This window comes from Morone saxatilis, unplaced genomic scaffold, assembly GCF_004916995.1.
Source record: "Morone saxatilis isolate NCDOM2014 unplaced genomic scaffold, NCSU_SB_2.0 Contig17, whole genome shotgun sequence".
Lineage (NCBI taxonomy): Eukaryota > Metazoa > Chordata > Actinopteri > Moronidae > Morone > Morone saxatilis.
Genome location: NW_023339729.1, coordinates 24,733,931 through 24,756,225, shown reverse-complemented (window position 1 = coordinate 24,756,225; position 22,295 = coordinate 24,733,931). Strand labels below are relative to the sequence as shown.

At 40.4% G+C, this 22,295-nt stretch overlaps 1 protein-coding gene across 2 annotated transcripts; it reads right to left on the bottom strand.

The window, feature by feature from the left end:
* Nucleotides 1-787: 787 nt before the first annotated feature.
* On the bottom strand, nucleotides 788-21,848 carry LOC118326824 (hexokinase-1). Of its 2 annotated transcripts, XM_035659927.1 has the most exons (19): nucleotides 21,425-21,848; nucleotides 18,910-19,072; nucleotides 13,699-13,847; nucleotides 12,398-12,517; nucleotides 11,952-12,047; nucleotides 11,637-11,736; nucleotides 11,173-11,356; nucleotides 10,677-10,832; nucleotides 10,204-10,437; nucleotides 9,105-9,409; nucleotides 7,886-8,034; nucleotides 7,547-7,666; nucleotides 6,726-6,821; nucleotides 5,774-5,785; nucleotides 5,036-5,135; nucleotides 4,627-4,810; nucleotides 4,348-4,503; nucleotides 3,182-3,415; nucleotides 788-2,010 (listed from the first exon to the last, which is right to left on the bottom strand). In XM_035659927.1, the coding sequence occupies exons 1-19, from the start codon at nucleotides 21,485-21,487 to the stop codon at nucleotides 1,860-1,862; spliced, it is 2,772 nt and encodes a 923-aa protein (XP_035515820.1). In that variant the 5' UTR covers nucleotides 21,488-21,848; the 3' UTR covers nucleotides 788-1,859. The 2 variants fall into 2 exon arrangements, with proteins under 2 accessions (XP_035515820.1, XP_035515822.1); XM_035659929.1 differs by lacking the exon at nucleotides 5,774-5,785 and having other exon boundaries at nucleotides 1,860-2,010; nucleotides 21,425-21,487.
* Nucleotides 21,849-22,295: the final 447 nt, after the last annotated feature.

Sequence of the window (22,295 nt, the reverse complement as noted above, 5' to 3'; positions counted from 1 at the left end):
GGGGGGGATTAATTATATTAAATTAATTGGATAAGTGCAACAATGGCAACTGTGTGATAAAGATTCACATTAAAAATCATGACATCATTGCTGAGAGATTTATAGGTTTGACAGATGTTGGCAGATGTTGAAATGTACAGCTTGCACACACACACACACACACACACACAGTGAGTGAGTGTATGAATGTGTCTTTGAGGACTAGAAGAGTGTTCTGTACAGCGAGTTATCCTCTTTGTGCTGTAGCCTTGTTGTGGGCGGCTGAACTTCAGCGACGGTGGCAGCAGGTCTGGTGAACTCGGCACAGCGAGATTCCAGGATCAGCGTGTTCTTTCAAGGACAAAGACCTGAAGTGAGTGTAATAAATGCTCGAGACAGTAAAAGCACAAGATCACTGACATAAAAACACTCTTTCTGACATCTAAAGACTACATGAATTATTGATTAATCATAAAAAAGGACTGTGTAATGAAGAAACAGCAACATTTCTTGGCTGTTTATCTTTTATGTTGCCTGATAAACATTTTATAGAAGCGATGGCATCTATTTATGGAGAAGAACCTTTTAAAATAAACATTTCTTTAGACGACGTGTTTAGGAATCCCATGAGCAACAATTAGCTGGAAATTGGTTCCTGCCAATAAATATTTCTATCTTAACTCTCTCTTCTTTGGATCATGATGTGCTCCACGTTTTCTCTACGTAACACGTGTCTGCTCATTATCAAGTTCCCCTTGTTTAGGCATGCCTCTGCCGCTGCTTGATAGTTAAAAAAGAGACACCAGGATTTACTCCACAACAAAATATAATTTAATGAATTCACTTTTCACTGTGTCGATCACAAATCTATATTGATGTAAAAAAAAGAAAAAGAAAAAGATCCAGTGCTCTCTTTTGTCTTAATGTAAGGCATGCAGTCTCCACAGAGCTTTGGACATTGAAAGCTACAGGTCATTACAATAGGACACACTGACACTCAGCCACAAATACACACAAAAGCGCTCATAGTATCCACTCTTCTTGGGGCCCAATAAACATTTATTCTTTGCACATACAATGAGTAGAAGTGGGATTCATCACAACACCAAAAGTATAGTAGTTCACAAATAGCAACAGGATACGCTAACACTTCCACTTTCTACCCTCTCGGCTCTTGAGGAATAAATGGTATGGTGCCGCTGGAATACTTTCACATGTGAGTTACATCGATGGTTACAGAAAAAGGGGGTTAGTAGCATTAGACTAGCACATTGTGTGAGCATGTTGCACATAAAATGAGGGTGACTTTAACAGCCGTGACTCTTGCATTCAACCCTATGCAGCGAGCCCTTTTAGAACTAGTTTTCTGAACCAGTGGAGCCTGTAAAAATGAGTTTCATCATTCAGTGAGAAGGACGGCCTTCATTTGGAAGTTACATTGAAATGCTGCTGTTGTAACTCTCATATAAAAAGTGCCGACATTTTTTCGTGTCTATGGTGCAAAATCCTAATGACCTCTGGGATTCAAAGTGGCCTTAGCTATATAAATACAATTATATATTTGCCTCCATATAAAAATAAAATTAGCAATACACAAATATTGCACACCTAAGGAGTTTAGATTTATCAGATTACTGACAAGCTACTCAGGAAAATGTACAAACATGGAAATAATAAACCTTCTGGTGCTGTATAAATAAATATTTAGATATTCAGTTTTAATTCCCTATGCATGCAGCATGTCTTTCTGGCTGTGTGGGGGCCAGGTGGGGCAGAGGTGGAGTCACGGCTGCCAAGGGGAGATGGAGTTGGGCTGTGCGGCGGGTGAAGGTCACGGTGAAGCAGCAGGTAGTTCTCAAGGACAAATGGGGCGGAGCTCCTCAGTGCTGCTGCGCCTCCAGCTCTCTCTGGCGACAGCCCACGGCAGTGATGAGGGCGGCCCCCTTGCCGCTGCCGTCCTCCGATAGCAGGAAGTTGACGTCACATTTTGTGGCAAGTTCCTTCACCGTCTGCTGGAAGATCCGGGAGAAGCTGAGGGCAGAGAGCAACAGGAAACTGTGGTTAGAGGCACTTCGCTACTGAACTCAGAGAAATGAGAAGTAGAAGCAACAAATATGGCTATAACTCAAGTATTACTGTGAGGATGAGGAGCAGGCCAGAGCAAGTAAAGTTCATTTAGGGCCTGTCTCAAGAAGATGGATTATGATACCTGGATAACAATCGATAAACTAAAGTTACAAGAGCTCCTGGATGTGCAGTTGTCCAGCTACCATGCTAATCCTGGTTCACGAGACAGTCCCCTAGTAGACCCTTGATTTACAGGAACTAAGATGTCAACCTTTGAATGCTTCTGCAAAAAGAGCTTGACTAAATGCAGTGCTTCTATTACTTTTCTATGCAAAGAGGCAAATTACTTGCAAAAAAGAATGATGGTATCACAGGTGACAAGACTGTTAAATAACGATTAAGAAATTGAAGTAGTGGTAAGTGTTTGAGGGGCCCAAAAGACAGGTTTCCGTCAGTTAAACGAAATGAAAATAACACGTCAACATGAAAGGCAGAAGTAGGATTTTGTGTTGCTGTAGCTTCCTCTTGAATGTGTGCTTAAAAGCGGACAATCTGGATCTGCAAGTTGTTATTTGCTGGGGGCTACACACCCACTGCCCAAAGGTCGACGCCCAGAAACGTCCTGAACACAGCAAAATGAGAAAATACAGGGGCGGGTCTCTGCTGATAGAGACACAGCGGAACACTTTTAGATCCTACACATTCTGCCTTTAACCCCTCTCTTACTGCTGCCCAAATATTCCTACAAATATGACACAGTTAACCTTTAGACAGTTTGAGAAATAGTTTTCAGGTAATGTCTGAAAATTACTTGTTTTGTCAACAGTACAAAACCAATAAATGTATACATTTTGCTTTTCTGTCAACCAGCTTGTCTTATCTTATGAAGGGCCTTTATTATAAGTGTTCTGAGATTTTAGAAGCAGTATTAAGTGTGAAAAAATGATCTAAAATACTATGATTAATAATGAGTTCCTTGCCACTTCCATCCACTCTTCTGAAATAACTGATACAAGGAAATAAAAAAGATACAACCTTTGCAGCTTGATGAAATTCAATACATATTGTAGTGTTTAAGAATGAATGGGCACCTTTTCCTCCAAACACGCCCTCTATTATGTTCTATATGTCTTACTGTGGGTGCAGCTTGTACAGCGTGCCGTCCACGCCCACGGTAATATCCAGGTGGTCCAGTCCTCTGTTCTCACGGATCTTGTCCACCACTGCAGCCATTCCGGCTCCACAGATCTGCGCCGCGCGGCGGGACACCGTGCCACACACCTCCTTGACGATAATACTGTCATCACAGGTGCTGTCGAGCCCCAGCTGCTGCAGGATCGCCCTGACCTGCAGCAGCGCCAGACGATCGCTGTGGACCAGGAGGGGCGGGGGGGAGAGTGTGTCAGAGGTCAGCCAACAGCAGGAGTGACACCAGATACCTCACAGCTGCTTCAGAGGCTAAGGTAGGCTTAAACAGTGTATAAACTCAAGTCGTCACATTGCCTGCCCCTCCTCCTCTCATACCTAGGTGTGTTATCCCCCTAGATGCTACATTTCTGTGAACAATGCTGCTTAACCATGTGCTTTTATGCACTCATCCTCTTGCTCATACTGCTGTTTTTATATGTCTTAACCATAGACTGCATAGAAATAATTAGATATATATTGTATTTTACAGCGTGGCCATCTGTTTCTGGTGTTTCAGGGTTTTTAATTTGGTTTTTCAAACCTCCAGGCAGCCACCAGTTTCCATTCATTTCACTGCAGTATGAAAATCAACATGAACGTATTTGTTATACGTAGATAATCCATTACATTGAAGATCATATTTGCTTTGACAGATACCATTTTAATATTTAAGTTATAGTTGTGTGGTTATACAGTTTATTAGTGCAGATTGATTCAAAATTATCATACAAGAATGATGTAAATATGACAAAAATGAAAGCAGACATGCCTTTCTCTGTACTTTAAATTGTATTTCTGCAACTTAATATTCATACTATAAGGGAGGTAGGAAAAACACGCTCTAGGCTTTGGAAAATGGTTGGCATTTTTACTAAATGGACTAAACATGCACAGCCTTTGGTATGGTTCTTTTTAAAGACCGGGCCACCCTCGGGTACTGTTAGTTATCAATTTGTGATATTTGGTGTAGACAAAGAAATTGGACTGGGGTTATTTGTTATCATTTATTATTTTGGTAAATTTCTTTCAGTTTATGACAGTACAAATACTTGTTTGTCTGCCTTTGGACAAAAAGTTGGTGATCTGAACACTGATGTGAAGTGATTCACTCACCTCTCTATCTGTGACAGGAACTTTGTCTCAAAGATGCCCCTGGTCTTCAACGTCTCTGAGATTTGTCCCCGGAAGAGGTAGCCTCGCTTGGTCAGATCAATCAAAATCTGCCTGACGATCTCTCCGAGGTACATACCGCTGCACATCTTCTCATATCTGACATGTATAAGAAAGATACCATCTTAAGTTAGTGGTAAGAGGATAAAACACTGGACATTAGACATTAGATCGCTATCGGGTTTTTCAGACGATATAGTTTGACACTGGAGGTGTGTTGACCTTTGTTTGCCTTCGTTGAGCGAGTTCTCGTCCACCGCCTGGTCGTACTGTGTCCTGATGTCATCCAAACAGCCGTTGTCTCCAAACGCCCCCCACTCCATATTGACACACATACGGCCTTCGTTTCCCTCCACTATCTCGATGTTCTTTGTCTCTTCCATGTAACAGGCGTTACTGCCTGTCCCTGAGAGGACACAGACACGTTGCATCAGTCTCAAAAACCCCAAACGGTACGTCATTTTAAACATACAAACCCAAGACATTTCTAACTGTGGATTAGTGTTTCCTATTTGTTCTGTAGACAAAAATCAAATAATACAACAAAAATGTGAGTGTACAAGTTCATCGCCTAATTGTATACCAAGTTCTGTCACCTTAAACTTAAAAAACGCAGTGGTGTTTAACTCACCTGCGATCAGCCCCACCTCACAGGTGGGTTCCTCATATGCACAGGTCATCATCGTCCCCACTGTGTCGTTCACTATGGCGACCACATCCAGCTCAAACTCCTGTGAAAACAAACAACTAGAAAATGAATCACTGGTAGAAGTACGATGAAAGCTGTTGTAATAAAAATTTGGTCACTACATTACACAAATCTTACAATTCAAGATTCATGCTTTGTGTTATAATCCAATAAGTTAATGAAGTCATGTTACTTTTAAATGATTAGAATGGTAATGCTAGATACTGTTTTCTTTCTCTCTACAGATTACAAAATGATTCATTTTAACAAAACTCAAATATGTTATTAATACATAATATCACTGTTTCCATCTTAAGTCCACATTTTATATCCAACAATTGTTGCTTAATGGCTTTGTTGACAGAAGGATTAATGTCAGAACTGGCAACTTTTCAAACATCACACGGAGCACAATGCAGTTCACTCACATACCTACACAATAAAAAGCTGTTTCAGAAGAGCCGCAAAAATTCAGCAGCTCTGCCAAACACACACCTTGTCATCACTTTGCTAATTCTGAGCTTAAATAAGACGCCACACTGCAGACACACACTCCTCCACAATATTTGAAAGTAGGTTTTCCAGGTGTTATGACATGCTACCACATCAATAACCACACACTGCTCCCGTCCTGCGCTGCTTTACCTGCCAGTTAATGATTTACAGTCACTTAATACTTACTGCATTCTCCATCTAAAAGGGTAAAATCGATATAAGAAACTTAAAAGTGATGATATAACAATAACAAAACTTCCTGAATACAAAGCAGATGCAATAATCGGTACTAAAATATATTATCCCAGCTCTAATACCATGCCATAATAGGTGCTGTTAAGCTGTAGGTTTACACTGTGGGGGTGGGGCTAATTGTCTTCATGCTGGAACTGCAAAATTGCAGTTCAGTCCAAATGTGTCAGTCAGTATGCTAGGATTAGCATGTAGCCACGTGTTGTTCAGCAGCTTACTGGTATAATATATGTTGTATTGCCGTCTTTCATAAAACACTCTATTAGAGGGTTCCTTATTGCAGTGTTTCAGTGCAGGGGACGTTTTCATTTGTATACTTAATACAACAGTAGTTCTGTACAGGTAGATAAAAGAAACATGTAATGCTAAAGGAAATCTGAACTGAAATCACTTAATCGCATTTAAAAATATTACTGCAGAGGTTGGTTGAAATCCAGTTGGCTGCGTCTGTCAGCTAAGAGGTCTGTTACTCAAACCTTTTGTATGTTTGCCTTTAAAGCAACATGAGAGAACAAACCATGCCCAAACTATACATCCAAAAAAGCTTATGTAAAGTCTTTAAGTTCTGGACAACACTTTCCAAACAAAAACAGACAAACAGAACATCAAGTTAATTCTAACTATCAGGAAAATGGCAGATATTTATACCAAAGTGTTTTTAATTAGGTTTTTATCGCCCTTACTTAATCATACTATTTTTGTCCCAATTTTCTCTGTTAGTGTCTAATTTTCTTACAGCGGCAGCACAAGAATCCCACAGTACGATTGGTTTGTCATATGAAGTTTTAAGTGTTGAAAGTAATGGAGAAGCTAGTGTTTGCGTTGGTGTCGGTGCTGCTGCAGTTCTAGTAACATAATGCATAATGATGATCATGTTTGCGGTTACCTCTTTCCTCTTGATCGCGTCCCGAAGAAGCTCCACCACATCTTCACCCTCACAGTCTGTGGCCTTGAAGCCTTTGGTCCAGGTTACGAGGATACCCTGCAGAGCACACAACACTTACTGTGAAATATCTCATTGTTGGGATAGTACAACACAGTAATAATAACACTCTGTAATCAGCTAAAGGTTGAAGAGGTTAGAGCAGCTAAAAGGTCAGCTCTCGAAATCCTGAACAGGAAGGGAAAACGTGGATGGAGGCAATGGATTAGTAATGCTAATGTGTCCTTTGAACAAGATTCTTTAGTTGCTATTGTTCAGCCACATCTGTACTCTAAACCGAAATACGTTATTTAATCACTTAAACTTCTTGCCACCATTTGCACTGATACTTCTGGTAAGCTCCACCTCTATTGTGAGTTTTTCATTGGCCTGGCTTGGCTGCTGATGTCCGATTATATAATGCCAATATGCAGACAAAGAAAAGTCATGGATAATTCTGTTCTATTCTGTAGGAAATTCAGGCAGCAGGATGCATGAGAGTTACAGTACAGGGCTTGAAAGCAGCTTTTTCCCACCATCCCAAAACTCACAAAGGGGAGTGCTAACATTGTTCTACAGCAGCTACACAGACAAAGCTACCTGCAGACAGTTTTGTTTTTCTGCCTCATGGGCACAGACATTATGCACACATTATACACTAATTATAAAATGCTAGATAATCAGCCTGATTAATCGTGTCTGTCCCTACCTAGATGTGGTTCTTTTTTCCTACTATTTTACAAAAAAATATGTACTATTTTTGAGATAATTGTTAGACAACATACTGCGTCCAAGCTGGTCTGATGGCAGGGGAAGGAGAAGGTGAAACCCAGTGGCAGTCGAGCACTTTTCATTCCCATGTAATCCAAGAAGTCGGAGATGCAGTGCACAATGTGGTCAAAGAGCTGGAAAGAGACATACAGGCTTTATTTTCAATGACTGAAATGTTTAGACGCATCCTGCAAATGTTGTTTATTGTGACTATGACTAAGATGTTAAACAGAAATAGGCATAAGGCTACATCCAAAATAGGGAAAGTAAGACTATTTTTGTTTATTATTATTATTTCTATACAAGCATGAAATCCTTGAGGGCAACAAAGAAACTAAACTGAAAATCATTACCTCTTCTCCTGTGCCCTGCATCACTTCTATGGGAATGGCGTAGATTTTGTTGTGCATTTCGACTGATCGCCTCTTCCCACTGCGTATCTTTACCAGAAGGACGCGGAAGTTTGTCCCTCCGAGATCCAGAGCGAGGAAATCTCCATTCTCTGTATTACAAGAAAGTTCTTGTTAGCCAAAGAATCAACAAAACTTAATCTATCACCACTGAAATAGCCTGGGGGGTTCTGTAGCTTCAGTCTGCCCTTTCAAAACCCATATCTTCCCAGTGGATTCAGGGATTCTAGTTTTTCCACTGTGGAACACCCCCATTCAACACAGTACTGTTCAAACTGTGAAAAGATACAGTGCACGATACGTAAAATAGGTTTACAAAGAAACCTGACATGGTGTCATTTTAACATACCACAAATAGCCACCATTTGGTTTTACTTAAATAATGCAGGGTAAAAGCAAAGAAGTCAACAAGCGATGATGGTTAAACTTAATAATGACGGTGATATGCCTGTAGATCTTTTTGAGGTTTGGAAGAACCTGATTTACTTGTGTTCACTGTCTGATAGTACAGCTCTGATTTTGGAAAACGTCCAAGTAGACAGGCTCTGCTTAAAATTGAGGCGCAAACTAGGGAGCCTCAACTGAACAATAACAGTCAATTTAATTTATGGCCCGCCATTAACCTATAATTAAAAGATGACACAGAAGTCATTGCACCTCTTTGTTGATGTCATGTTATAACTTGACAAGATGTCGTTCAGGTATGCAAACCAACAAACATTTCAAATAAGCCGTGCTGTCTCCAAGTTTTTTGGAGTTTTTTCCTCACACAGTTTTCCTAACTTTTTATAACATTTTGTTTTCTCAGACAGCACAACATGCCGCTTTGATTAGTTACTGCAAAACAAACATATGACGTGATCGATTAACAATTGCTAACGTTCTGAGCTGAGAATAGTTACTTGGTAATGGCATACTACACCTTAAAATAATAAATAATAATGTTTCATGAAAGTGTAATGAATTCCCTCTGACATGAGCAGGTGAGGCAGTAGACCTCTGCCATAATACGTATAGGGAATCTCACTACAACACACCCTATAAATAGATATACTGATGTATTGCATGATCGTATTGTATCATCTTTAAAGGAGAATTAGGAAAAAAAATCCACTACTGTGTACTCCCCCCCACCTGTCTGCATATCTGTCTTTTTAGTCACCTGTTCCATCTGGTGTACTGCGGACAAAGGTTGGTAACATTTTGACTGTAGCCTCCTTGTGGGTTTCCTTTTTGAGGCCTCTTTCGATCTCCACCCTCATGCGTTTCTTTACTTCTAAAAGCTGGGCTTTGCTCAGCCGGAATTCTGCCATAGTCTGCTGAATCTGGCGCGCCTGCTCTGTCAAACGGTACGCCACTGCTGTCACCATGGCTGCGCCTTTCGCACTCCCACTCTCAGACAGCAGGAAGCGGACATCTGAGTCTGGGATCAAGCGACGCACTGTCTTGTGCAGACGGCGAGCATATCTGTTCAGAGAGCAGAAGATATTTTATTGAGGGAGGCTTGATCACTGTAATGAAATCCAAAATGTTAATCTTTGGTGATTCAACATCAAATCTTGTTGGGATGTGGACATAAAGTAAGATACTGTACAGTATTTGAGATGGTCTTAACGTGGTATTTCACACATACACACCTCTTTTCACTGTGAAGTGAAATATTACATTGCTACTTTACTTTTATTGGAACATATTATTATATAATGTAAGCACCAGCACACGAGTAAGTAGGGCAGGGTGAAACTGTTGAAGTAATTATCATGGCATTAATCTGGATATTTTCTACACAGACATTTATCACAATATGGGAATAATTTTCAAAGCAATGCCCTGTATTTCAATGTTATTTTTATATGTTAAACTAAGAGCTCATTTTGTTTGTAACTGAAGCTTAAATAGACGATAATGTTGGATTATAACCCGACCCTACGACCAAATAACCTCTTCGAAAAGCTATTTTATAATGAAGCATCAACCTGGCTTAAAACCGGTAGAAGTGTTAGAGAATAGCGTGGGAGAATCTGAAATCTTCCCACCACTAAAAGGAATGTCTTGTGTGCATCCTCTATATTCCTCAGAGGATCTTGTTTCTTGTTTGCCTTGCCTACGCACCCCAGTTGTCACCCCGTTCTGGTTTTGATGGGGTTTTTTGGGTGGGCGGGGGTTTAAAGGCAAACATGAAGGCTAATTTAGTCAGTAGGAGGCATTACTTTACTTTCTACACAACTCTCCATTCATGTCCTCTCTTAAAGAATACTCACTGAGGGTGCATCTTGTAGAGAGACCCATCGATGCCCACGGTGGTGCGGAGGCGTGCTACTCCTTTGTTTTCCTTTAGGCGAGCAAGGATGCCTCCCAGTGTTGAAGCAATTAGGTTTGCGGACCGGAAGGACACTATGGTGCACACATGCTGCACAGCCAGACAGTCTTCATCTGAAGGCTCCACCCCGAGCCTTGTCAGGATTTCCATACATTTCTTCAGTCCTTCTTTAGTCCTAAAAGGTTAAGTATTTCTTGTTATTAATGATCTCATCATGCTATTGGAGAAAAGCAATAAACTAGCATTCGTTTAAACTCCAGATGATCATTTATATGTTCACAGTTTCATGCCCTTAAAAGGTGGAAACAAAATCTATTTTTAATTCCTATAAGAATCTGCAATTATGTTTCCCTGAAAAAATAAAATCATATTTTTCCCTTGTGCATTACACTGCAAGTCATTCTCCCCACTCACTTTTCAATGGCAGAAACATGTTTCGTCTCAATCTTTCCTTTCGTCAGGAGCTCAGGGGTTATCCGTCCTTCAAATAGCAGCCCCTCTTTGGCCATCTTGACCAGGATGAGTCGAACCAGCTCTCCCATGTACATCCCACTGGCCATCTTTTCAAACCTGAGCAGAGAGAAACACAGCAGCATTTTAGATGATGTAAAACTTACCAAATGGTGGCTATTTGTTGAATGTTAAAATGACATCATGTCAGGTGTCTTTGTAAATCTATTTTACGTATCGTGCCCTGTATGTTTCACAGTTTCAACAGTACTGTGTTGAATGTGGGTGTTCCACAGTTGAAGAACTAGAATCCTTGAACCCACAGGGAAGATATGGGTTTTGAAAGGGCAGACTGTAGGTACAGTATCCCCCAGGTTATTTCAAGCAGGACATTTCTCAGAAAGACTATTGATTGGTAAACTCTTGCGTGAATGAATAAAGGTTTGATGGAAAATCTTACAGCTGCTTTCCTGGGTTGATAGAGCCCCTGTCAATCTCTCGGTCAAACTCTGTGCGAATGTCCTCTAGGGACCCGTTATCCCCGAAGGCACCCCACTCGGTGTTGATACACATCCGCCCTTCGTCTCCTTCCACCAGGTCAATGTGACGCAGTTCCTCCATGTAGCTGGCATTTGTTCCCGTTCCTGAAAGGATGCAGAGCTGCATGACTTTTGCTCTGTGGAGCTCAGTAGGCAGAGTGCATTGTCCCACTGAGGCCAGTGTTACGGTTACAATACCTTTGGCGCCCCCACATGTAGAACTGTGAACATGGTACTGTAAGGTGCTTTGGATATATGTGTTGACTTAATCTGCTTTTTGCTCAAATTAAAACACTCTGATCAAAGATTAAAGCACACTGCTCTATAATTTTAATGTTAATAAGTAATTTATTCCCCCAAAAAATGTCATCTGTACAGTGTTTACCTATGATGATGCCCACTTCACAGCGCTGATCATCAAATCCGCAGGTCATCATTGTGCCAACTGTGTCATTCACCACCGCCATGATGTCTGCCTCATAATCCTGTAAAAACAGGATTATGTTTATCTCAAAACAAAATCAAAAATTACCATAAGCAGACACATTTTAACATCATTGATGGAACAATTTTCTCTTTTAACAATTGCATTTTGACTAATAAAATAGTTTCCATGGGTAGTGTATTTTGAAATTTGTCAAACAATAAAACTATGAAATTAAATGTTACTTTTTGTATACCAGAAAAAGAAAAAACTCACCCCTCGTTTCTTGATGGCCTTGTTCAGAAGCTTCACAACATCCATGCCTTCTACACCACTGGCTTTAAACTTCTTTGTCCATGTCAAGAGGACCGCCTATAAAACAAGTTGTTTTATAAGCCAAGCTTTAACTTAGAGTTAGACAGGCTTGGCAAGTCCAAAAATGTCTGTCCATTGCTATTCCAACCACGGTATCAGTTTCCAACAACACATTTGGTTTACTAACACTTCTTCTTAATGGTACTGGGAGCACAATTTCACATTATTTAGCTATTCTGCAAAAGCAAAAACTTCAAAAAGCAGTTTTTATAAAATATATTACAATTCTCACACACAGTCCTTAAACATCATCCATCACACATTTGATTTGGGAACCTTATACCTCAAGAATTGACAAATGAAAGAAGGAACTTCAGACTATACAGCACATTTGTTTAAGTGCTTACCTCATCTAGTTTAGACTGGGCACAGGGGAAGGAGAACGTAAATCCTACAGGAAGCTTTTTATCCTTGATTTTTTGCTTCTCCATGAAGTCGCTCAGGCAATCTGCAACATGGTCAAAGAGCTGCAGACAGGAAAAGGACTTTAAATTAACAAGATAACAAAGCAAAACCTTTTACCAAAAACAGCATCTAACAAACATTTGACTTTTCTCTTATCTTTTACCACACATGTAGTGTCTGACAAAATGAGACATTCCTGATAAGGGAAGAATATCAAGTATAAAAACGCAAATGTAAGTAAACATTTAAATATTTGTGTCACTGTCCAGTTTATTAGTTACACCTAACCAAAGCTCATGCAGTCTTAATTCAACAGCCAAATTAGTTGTTCATAAAGCTTATAATGTGCAAGGCAATGGAATGGTATTTCAGTAACTCAATATTGAAACACCTCTCAGTATAACACAATACAGTTCATCAGCACTGTAACTTACAATCTCCAAAATGACCATAAATTAAACCAAAACCTCTCTAAAATAGTGTACATAACGATAATGGAGGCGAGATAGATTGATGCAGATACAAGATCAAGACTCATAGCAGTATATTAATAACTTCATTGGTTTCTAAGCTTTTAAATCGCTATACTGTTGGAAGGGAAATATGTAAACAACTAAATGTCTTTTGCGATTTTGACTCTGATGAAGGCTAGGCTAAAAAGTTTTGCTTCATATTTATGTTGTATGACCAGATCACTCCCCATTAAAAGAAAACTTCCTTGTTAACAAACATGTTGATATAGCACATTACATTTTTGGCCAGCTGTCCCCTTGACATTTCATTAAACAGCATCTGTCTTTGCTCTGTCTGTGGAAGTCATGCTTTGATCCAATCACACAGCCTCAGACAGTGGCTCATGTTGTGGTTCTCATGTTACAATACGGCTGCCAGCTGTTCTCTACAAGTTCAGTGAAGGTCAGCGTAGGTTCCGACTTCACTCTCATCGCTCCCAGCGTTATCGAGGAGGTCATTTTACACGTATTGATCCTCGGCCTGACCTTAAATGCTGCTGTGCTCTGTGTGCAAGGCAGACACAAACATTGAATATTTTGAGAGGAAACAGATGAGTGTCTGACCTGGGTCATACAGTATTTGCTAAGTATTTGCTGATGATAAGGATTACATCATGTGGACAGTTTAGATAGCATCTGGTGCATGTGTTTAGTAATATCCATCCAGACTGTCGAACCCTGATTCCTGTTTCAAAACTAAGACTCTAAATATAGTATATATTTGTGTTTACCCGTGACCCGCTGCCATGGATGATGTCATCAGGGGTGTCATAAACCTGGCTCTCCATTTGAACCGGCTGCTTCTTGTCCTGTGTGACTTTGACACGCAGGATCCGAAAGTTTGACCCCCCAAGGTCCAGAGCTATGAAGTCCCCCTTTTCTGTCAAAATGAAAACACAGATAAATGTTTTAGGTTTGAGGTTTGTACTTTGCAATAAAGTACAGCATGTAAGTAGTGCTGTAATTTCTCCTTCCTTTAGATTCTCTGTTAATGAAGTTTGTTTAGATGAGCTATTATTTACCTGTATAGCCACAGTGGCTATCATGATCATCTGAACTTCAGTATTAAAAACAAACCAGAAAACAGGATTTGGTTCAGGTGTGCCAAAGGATTTGTTTAATGGAAACACATAACTTGATTTAGTAAAACTGATGTCTGTGACCGAACTTAGGGCTACCATGGACCAGCAAATTAGAGTTTGCTGTTGTCAGGTGAACATCTCCTAAATATAAACTTTTAGGGAGTCAAGAAAAACCCTTGTTTAACATGCATGACACTGTATTTTTAGCATTGTCAGCCAATGGGTTTTAAGGAGGGTTTTGTGATTTTTAAAGAATTTTAAAATTATAAAAATTGAAGACCTTGCACTGAAAGTTGGGGTCAGTCATTGTGGAGAAAGATAGTCTCTTTCCCAGGTGGGCAAATACAGACGCTCTGACAACCCTCTGGGGAGGGGAGCATGAACGCCACCTGTTGTGTTGTGTGGCTCACTTGTTTTGAGTTACCAGACCCCGGACGGTTCTAATGGGAGGATTTTATTAGTGTTTGATTGTCTATTAAAGGTTACTGTGTCCATCAGCAACATCAGTGCTCCTTCAGGTTTGTTTGTCTTACTCTTGACATCTCATTATTGGGATGCAGATGATGGCAGTGTATCCAGATTTGTGGCACATGTAATAAGACGCACAAACAACAAACTTATAATTAAGGTTGGTAATAGAATCGGCCACAACCTGAACTCCTTCAGAAACTAAAAGCCTGAAAAGGGAAGTGCCACACAAGCAAACAAAATGACCTTATTTTGAGATGCACTTTAGCACAACCCTTTTATGTGAACGGAGCCAACAGCCAGGTGCTCAGGTAGAGGCTCACTCCAGGCAACACGCCAAAACGTAAATGTACCCTCCGTTGAGAGAAGCTTTCTTGTAACATTAAATATAGTGTTTCATTTACTTTATTCCAAAACGAAACTTGTTTATATTTACCATTATTTTAAAACTACAGGTGATTACATCATCATGTTCTAAAATAGTACTAATTTGTCAGTGAATGTAACAAGATAGCTAATAATTTCTGATATTTTACCATTTGGATCCTATTGCGAGTAGTCATCAAAGTGTGCCGTAGCTTTCTTTTTAAACAGTTGTATTCTCATTTTGGATTAATATGATTAATTTAGCTTTTAGGCATTCATCTGACACTGATCTAGAGTGAGTTACAATGAAAGAATAGAGACGGATTAAGTGTCTTGCAAAAGGACACTGCAACAAAACACATGATACTGTGTGGATGTGCATTTAACTGTTGCAGGGATCAGACCTGTGACCTTTCGGTAACAAGCAAACAGCCTGGACATCCTGCCTCCCAGCAGAACAATGTTCTTCATTTAGTTCCACCATGACTGTAGTGTTTGCTGCATTGCGATATTTATCTCCCTGACCTGACTGGAATGGGATGTGACCAGGCTTACATATAGAAGTGTTACTGATTTGCAGAAGGTCATGTGTCCATTTTATAGTCCTGTCCCACTGTAATCTCAGTGCTGGTATATGTGAGCCGCCACTTCTTGGTATATATACATGTTGGAATCGCAGTATTTATTGCAGTAGTTTTATAACTAAACCCATAGTGTTGACTGTGTTGAGTGTTATTATGTCTTTGGATAAAGTCCTGTCAGGCATAAACTATTATAATAAAAACTCAGGATAAAGATGCACAAGCACAGAGACAAACTTAATGTGAGGATTTACTATAATTAGCCAGCAGAAATGTGGTTGTCATGCTTAAATTTGATCCTGGCTATAATACTGCCAACAAACCCGGATGTTTACTTAGTTTTCAAGAGATATAATCCCCAAAAATTAGAGCCAGCTGAAGGTGTGGTCATATTGTACATTTAGATCCTAAAAGGTATCCATGTCAAACTTTGTCTCCATGGACTTTTCCAGAGCTCAGGCTTGTTGGGTGAATCTGAACAACCGAAAACACACTTGACCACAGAGCATTGTTTGCTGTGCCACAGTTAGCCGGAGACTGAGCGTTGAATGATCACGTCTGGCTTCTGAACTTTTGAGAGCCATCACTTCTATATTGTGACCATTGCCTCCAATAGCACCATATTCATTGCAGGGAAGAGAGTGAATTTGGTTGCATAACCGGTAATGTGATCAGGCTTCACCCAATGTGTGAAGCTCCTCTAACTTTCAACCACATCTCTCACTGTTATCATGAGCTCTCGAAAAAGCTAAATGGACCTTGAGTTAAGATTGTTTTTGTCAAGCCCCATGTTTGATACTATTTATGAGCAGCATTTTTTGTTGTTGTTTGTTGTCAGTAATAGCCATTGAGTGCAAATGCAACCTTGAATAGCCTCTCTACTGTATATTGTACAGTTGTCTTCATTGTTGTCCATCTTTTCTGCTCCAGATTCACAGAAAGCATTAATGCACATATGGGAAGAGATGCAGAAACATTCAATTATTCTTCAGTTGATGCTCAGTTGATGGTTTCCAGATTGAAATGAGGGACATTTTGAGATTAGCTTTCTTTCTACATTTTTATCTTTATTACCTTTTCCCCTAATAAGTATAATGGTATTACACAGTAAAGATTACTCTGAACAGACATCATTACAGCTTAGCTATGATTTTATTTGCCATTTACCTTTAAAACACAAACATCTGCCCCGAGGGATTAAGATTATTACAGAAACTACATGTCATAGTCGAGGATAGGTTATGTTTTATTCTTGTTGCTACAGTCGTCCTTCCCATCATGTCCGTCATTTCTGACCAGGCTTTCAAACGTTTCACTGTTGCCATGGCTTCAACTCTGCCCTTTGCTGGATCCCTCTGACCTCGTGTAGTTGTTGAAACCTGAGGCTATTTATAATGTGAGAGAAGGCAGAAGGCAGTGTGGCCTGTTCCTCTCCACTGGCCTTGTTCGGGTCGCAGTATGTCTGACAGGCACTCGGTGTTATTTCTGTGTACTCGCGCTGTTTACTAACGAGGACAAGCGAACAGGCTCAGTCTGAGGAGCGAAACCTCTTGACTTCGGCCAAGAATCTGTTTAGACGAGCCTTTCTGAGGCGTGGTTTGTTTTCTCGGGGGACATTTAGACCATTAAAGTAATCCTGCTTTGTCAGAGAACACTCACACACATTTAGCAACAGCTTCTCTTTGAGGAATCAAAATTATTACGGTCAATTTTGTATTTTTCCACTTGTTTCTCCCGTAAATATATTATTGCACCCTATAAACATTTGGTCATTAAAATAGTGGGAATAGGAATTAGTGTTTTTTTCTCCTTAACTTCATTATGATAACCCGTGATTTAAAATAATAATAATGTTATTTTATTTATAGTCTTTTAAATTATGCATATTATTACAGCTTTTCATACCACCAAGTCCCAAACTCTGATATTTCTGTTTTATTCCTTTTTAAAAATATTCTATCCTATTTGAAATTTTCTCTATAGCTTTCACTCATAGACATTGCTAACATTATGACTCCTCATCTAACGGCGATATAGAACTCTAAGCGACCATTAAATCGTCTCATAAAATTCAAATCAAACTGACATTCGGAGGTTTTCATCTGACACTGTTGTTGGCTGCGTGTTACGAGACTGTTATCACGCTGCTGAACTGTTTGGCCCCGGGACTAAAACAATTGTGATCTACTGAGACCAAATCCAGAGCACAACACAAAGAGGCTTATGTCACTGAACAGGCCTGACGATTTTACCCCATCAGCACATTGTTTATAGACAGATAGAAACGCAATACATCTGGCGGCGCTTTAACGCGCGTACAGTATAGATAGACTGTATATAATGTAACAAAGACACTTTACTCTTTGTTAAGTTATGTTTTGTTTTGTCTGAATGGGATCACTTTGTCTTTAATGTCACTGAATTTGTCGGCCTCATGATGTTGTCTTTCACACAACAGTGATGTTCCCCATTTGTAGTTATAAAACTAGATTTTGAACTGTTGTTGTCTTGATGAACTAAAAGTGTACTGTATGCTCTTCTGAATATATATGAATATATCAATAATAAGAATTTATAAAACAGAAATAAAATATTAATTTGTTTGTCCTTTCTAGCAACTATTTGCTGAATCGATGAACCAAGTCTGCCAAGGCACACATCAGAGTTTCCTTAAGGACACCAGGAACTGATGCTGGGGAGTGGCAGGTAATTAAATATTAAACAAATATTTCAAGTCGAGCTAAATATTTATAGCGGACCTTCATAATTTCCAACTGATACCTGACAGAAAGTTCTTTTTACACCAAGTGGTTAACATTTTTCTCTGAGATGTACAACTTATTAAAGTTACTCTCCCTGATTTTAATGAAGTGTCTCCAAGTCCCAAATCTTTCTAGTTTTAAAACCCCAGAAAATATCAAAAGTGAACTGGGATCTCTTTCCTTAAAGCATCTTAAAGGTTCCATATGTGAGAAGCATTTACGTATTATTTTTATTTACTTTTATTGCCAATGTTTACGGGTTCTAACATAACTTACAAAATTGTTTCTATGTAGGGATACGGATCGCATTTTCCGTATATGACTTTTATCCACGCTCCAAAGTGCCTAGCTTCATCCAGACCCCCAGGGGTTATTCCGCGTTGCTGGGATGCAGCTGGCTGGCTGACTAACCGCTCGCTTCATCCTTAGCAAAATACTATTTGAGTGGATGTGTTTGTTAGCTAAGGTTAGCTTGCAAAATGACAGCTCATGTCAATATGATACTAACTTATGTGTAATGACAAACGTGTTGACTTTAGTCAACAATAAATGATGTAACAGAACAAAGTTTTGGGATCTGTGAGAGGTGATGGACACTTTACCAAAATCAGGTAGAATGTCAAACGCATTCAGTTATCACAGTGATGTTGTTTTTGTCCTGAGAATCTTCATGTAAACTGTACCTGATCCATCAGGGATGGACCTGACAAAGGTGGGCAGCATCTTGACGGTGGCGGTGGGGTTGGTGTCACGGCCGAGCCCGTTCTCCATTTCCCTGCGGAACCGGTTCATGATGTCCTTCAGCGTGTCATCCGAGAAACGCATGGAGTACAGGTACTTATCAATCTGAGGAACAGGCACGGGACACAACACAGTATTCAAAATGTGCCAAATTATTAAAAAACAAGAATCACTTTTGTTTTTGTTTTTTACATCCAGTAAAGGCATAACAACATAATCCAGACAGGCTATGCAGTTAGGGCATTTTCAGATGAAGTTATAGTGTGAAATGCAACTGAAACAGTACTTGTAAATATCAGTGTAACCACAGTGCAAGGGGTAATGAACTCAAGGTAACCATAGCAACATTACTGATGCTTCCAGCTTTGTTATTGTACCATGTGTACAAACTGACTGAATTTTAACTTGACTTAAAAATTTAACTAGAAATGAAAACATTTAAACACTGGTAACTAGTTTTCCTCCAATATGGTATAAACATATGCACTGTGAGGGATCCTGATGAAGAATATAGTGAACTCTGCATTGTTTACCTCAACCTCATTTATTTTTTTCCTATGTAGGGACACCTCAGATTGTGTTACCATTAACTAATTGAATGAGATGCATGTTGGGAGATTGGGTAGTCAGTCTAAGTGGTAATTAAAAAATCAATACATTGATTCACTTAACACAAAGTACCACATATTGTGAGAGCGAGCTTGAGCCAATGTAGAAACATTTAAACATGAGACAGTTAAAAGAATTACTGTAGTACAACACCAGGTGGAAATACTTTCAATATGTCTTATGCCTTTATAAAATGCCTTATCAGTCACACAGCAATATAATAATCAGTTTGTTTAAAATAGCAACAATTACTGCAGTTTAATTGTTGTGTTAAAGTAAATGCATCTAATTAATGGGATGTTTGATAAGAGGGATCGGCCCTGGACAGTCACTGTTATTGTTACATAATCACACAGTGGATGCCATGTGGCACACCACAGTTCAGAAATCCATTCTGTGCCATGAAAGCACAGTCCATGCATTTCTCATCAGGCTACTCTGTGTGGCATTTCTATTATTAGCCTCCTAAATTATAAGACTAATCAAATGTAAAGTAACATTACAGTAATGTTATGTCATGATGTCCTGAAATCACAGGAGCCAAATCCCTCCTTGTTCTATTCCTGTCTTCTGCTGTCAACCTTATAAGGCTGTATGCCAAAACATTGATATTTTTGTTATTATTCAACTTCATTAGCGCTTCTTACATTTCAGGGTTCCTTTAAAATCGATTAAAAACAAAACAGTATCACCTAACTTCTGTATCCGCTTCTTCCAACATGATTCCCATAGTGAGTTAAATATTTAAACCCAAGGTGCCATGTTATTTATTCATTTTTTTATTTTCTCCAGATAATTTGGAATTCCTGCTGCCTTTTAAATAAAGTGCTGTGTGTTTGAACAGTGCCTGGCTGTTTAACATGCGCTTGTAAAGCGGAACTTCAGATGTGAAAAAGGTTGATGCTCTTTTATAATGATGCTAATTCTGTCTTTTTTTTTAACTATTACTATTTTGATATTATTCTGTAGAACAGGCAGAAAGTCATTTTGGTAACTGCTACATTTCTTTATATGGTACGCAGTGCACCAGTCATATCCAGGATATACATGGTTGGATAACTTCTGATTCACCCCAGTAGAGGCTGTAGTAAATTCCACTAACCCACTTCAGCAGAGACACGTGCATCCACTGCACTGTGACATCACACATGACATCATAAATCTCCCACTCCCCCTTCATCTCATCTGAGATGTGCCTGGGAACATGTCACCGGTTTGACATCCCATCAGTGAGCCCAAGGTCAGTTTCTCTAGATGACCAGAGGCTTTATTGCAGCTCAGATTTCACTGATGGCAATATCTGTGTTCTGCTAATGAGTTTATGACGTCTTTGCCCCTAGGTAATAAGAGAATGAGTGAGTAAACTGGGGAAAGATGAAACAGACGAGAGAAACCGTGACAGAGAGTAAGAATCTGTGAGCGGGGAAAGCAGCCAGAGAGGGAGGAGATTGTGGAGCTCACGACTTTTCCCCACAGTCCCTCACAGACACCTGTCTGCTTCAGACGCCCTGGCAACCGACGCTCCGGAAACACTCGATAACTAAGGTCTGTCTGCAGCCCACCACCACCATCACTGACCACAGCCCTTCTCAAGGACATCCATGTCAAACTATGCTAACCCCTAAGGAAGCTAGAATAGAATCAAATCCAAATTATAATTCATCATGGCCTCCGTTTCCTCTACTTCCCAAATGCTGCATCCTCCTCTCCCAGCTTGATACGCCCCACAGGCTCAATGCTGACATGCAGCTACCGTTAACCGGCATCCATGGCTGATGTCACATTACACAAGCCTCCGGTCCAACACAAAAGGACCACTGGTGCAGTTAAAAGCTGCTTTTCACTCACCTTTTTGAGTTGATCATCCTTCAACTCGGTGAAGTAGTAGGCCAGAAGCTGAGCTGCTATCATCCTGCCTGCACGTCCGCCAGGAGCTGTCAGCAACTACGAGGTTGTTAGAGAGTAAAGAAGGAGAGAAAGGAAGGCTGCCGTCTGTTCTCTCCTGTCCCCCCACGCTGATCCCTCTTTATCCTGAAGTGGAGGAAGAAGCAGGCCTGTGCTGAGCACCGTGGCAAGGCAAGGTTAAAAGGAAAAAGTCTGGTGAAACAAGAGTGCAGCAGTGGCCGTGCCTGCTAGTCTGCGACAGGCACACACACATACACACACACTCACACACACACACCTAAACACACAAACACACACAGAGGCTGGGTTTGACCGTGTCTCCTCCCTCTGAGCTGCTAGCTCCCTGTTAGCTCTGGGGAGATGCAGCAGCTCTGCACTGGAATGGTGGTTTTGTTATGCCCTGCCCCCACCGAGGCCTCTGATTGGCTGAGCTGTGTGTGGACGTGAAGCAGGGGAAGAAGGGGAGGGGTAGATGAGAGGAGGGGGGGTTCTTCTACAGCAGCAAGGGGAGTAAGGAAGACAGAAAGAGGGGGAGGGGGGACTGTGAGCTGAAGCAGGAAGCTGCATCTGCATGATAACCTGCCTCTCTCCTCCCAGCAGCACGGAGAGCCAGAGACCTCCCCTAGCCGGCACGTCTCGCATGTCGCCATGGCACCCAGAGGTGTACGTGCAGAGGGACAGTGCTACTGCACGATGATGTCATCATCCCTCTTCCCGCTGCATCACACGCAGCATCAGCTACAGGCTGAAGGGCATCAGATACAAGCTGAACTGCCCAACCATCTCCCAACAGCTCCACACATACTACACTTAA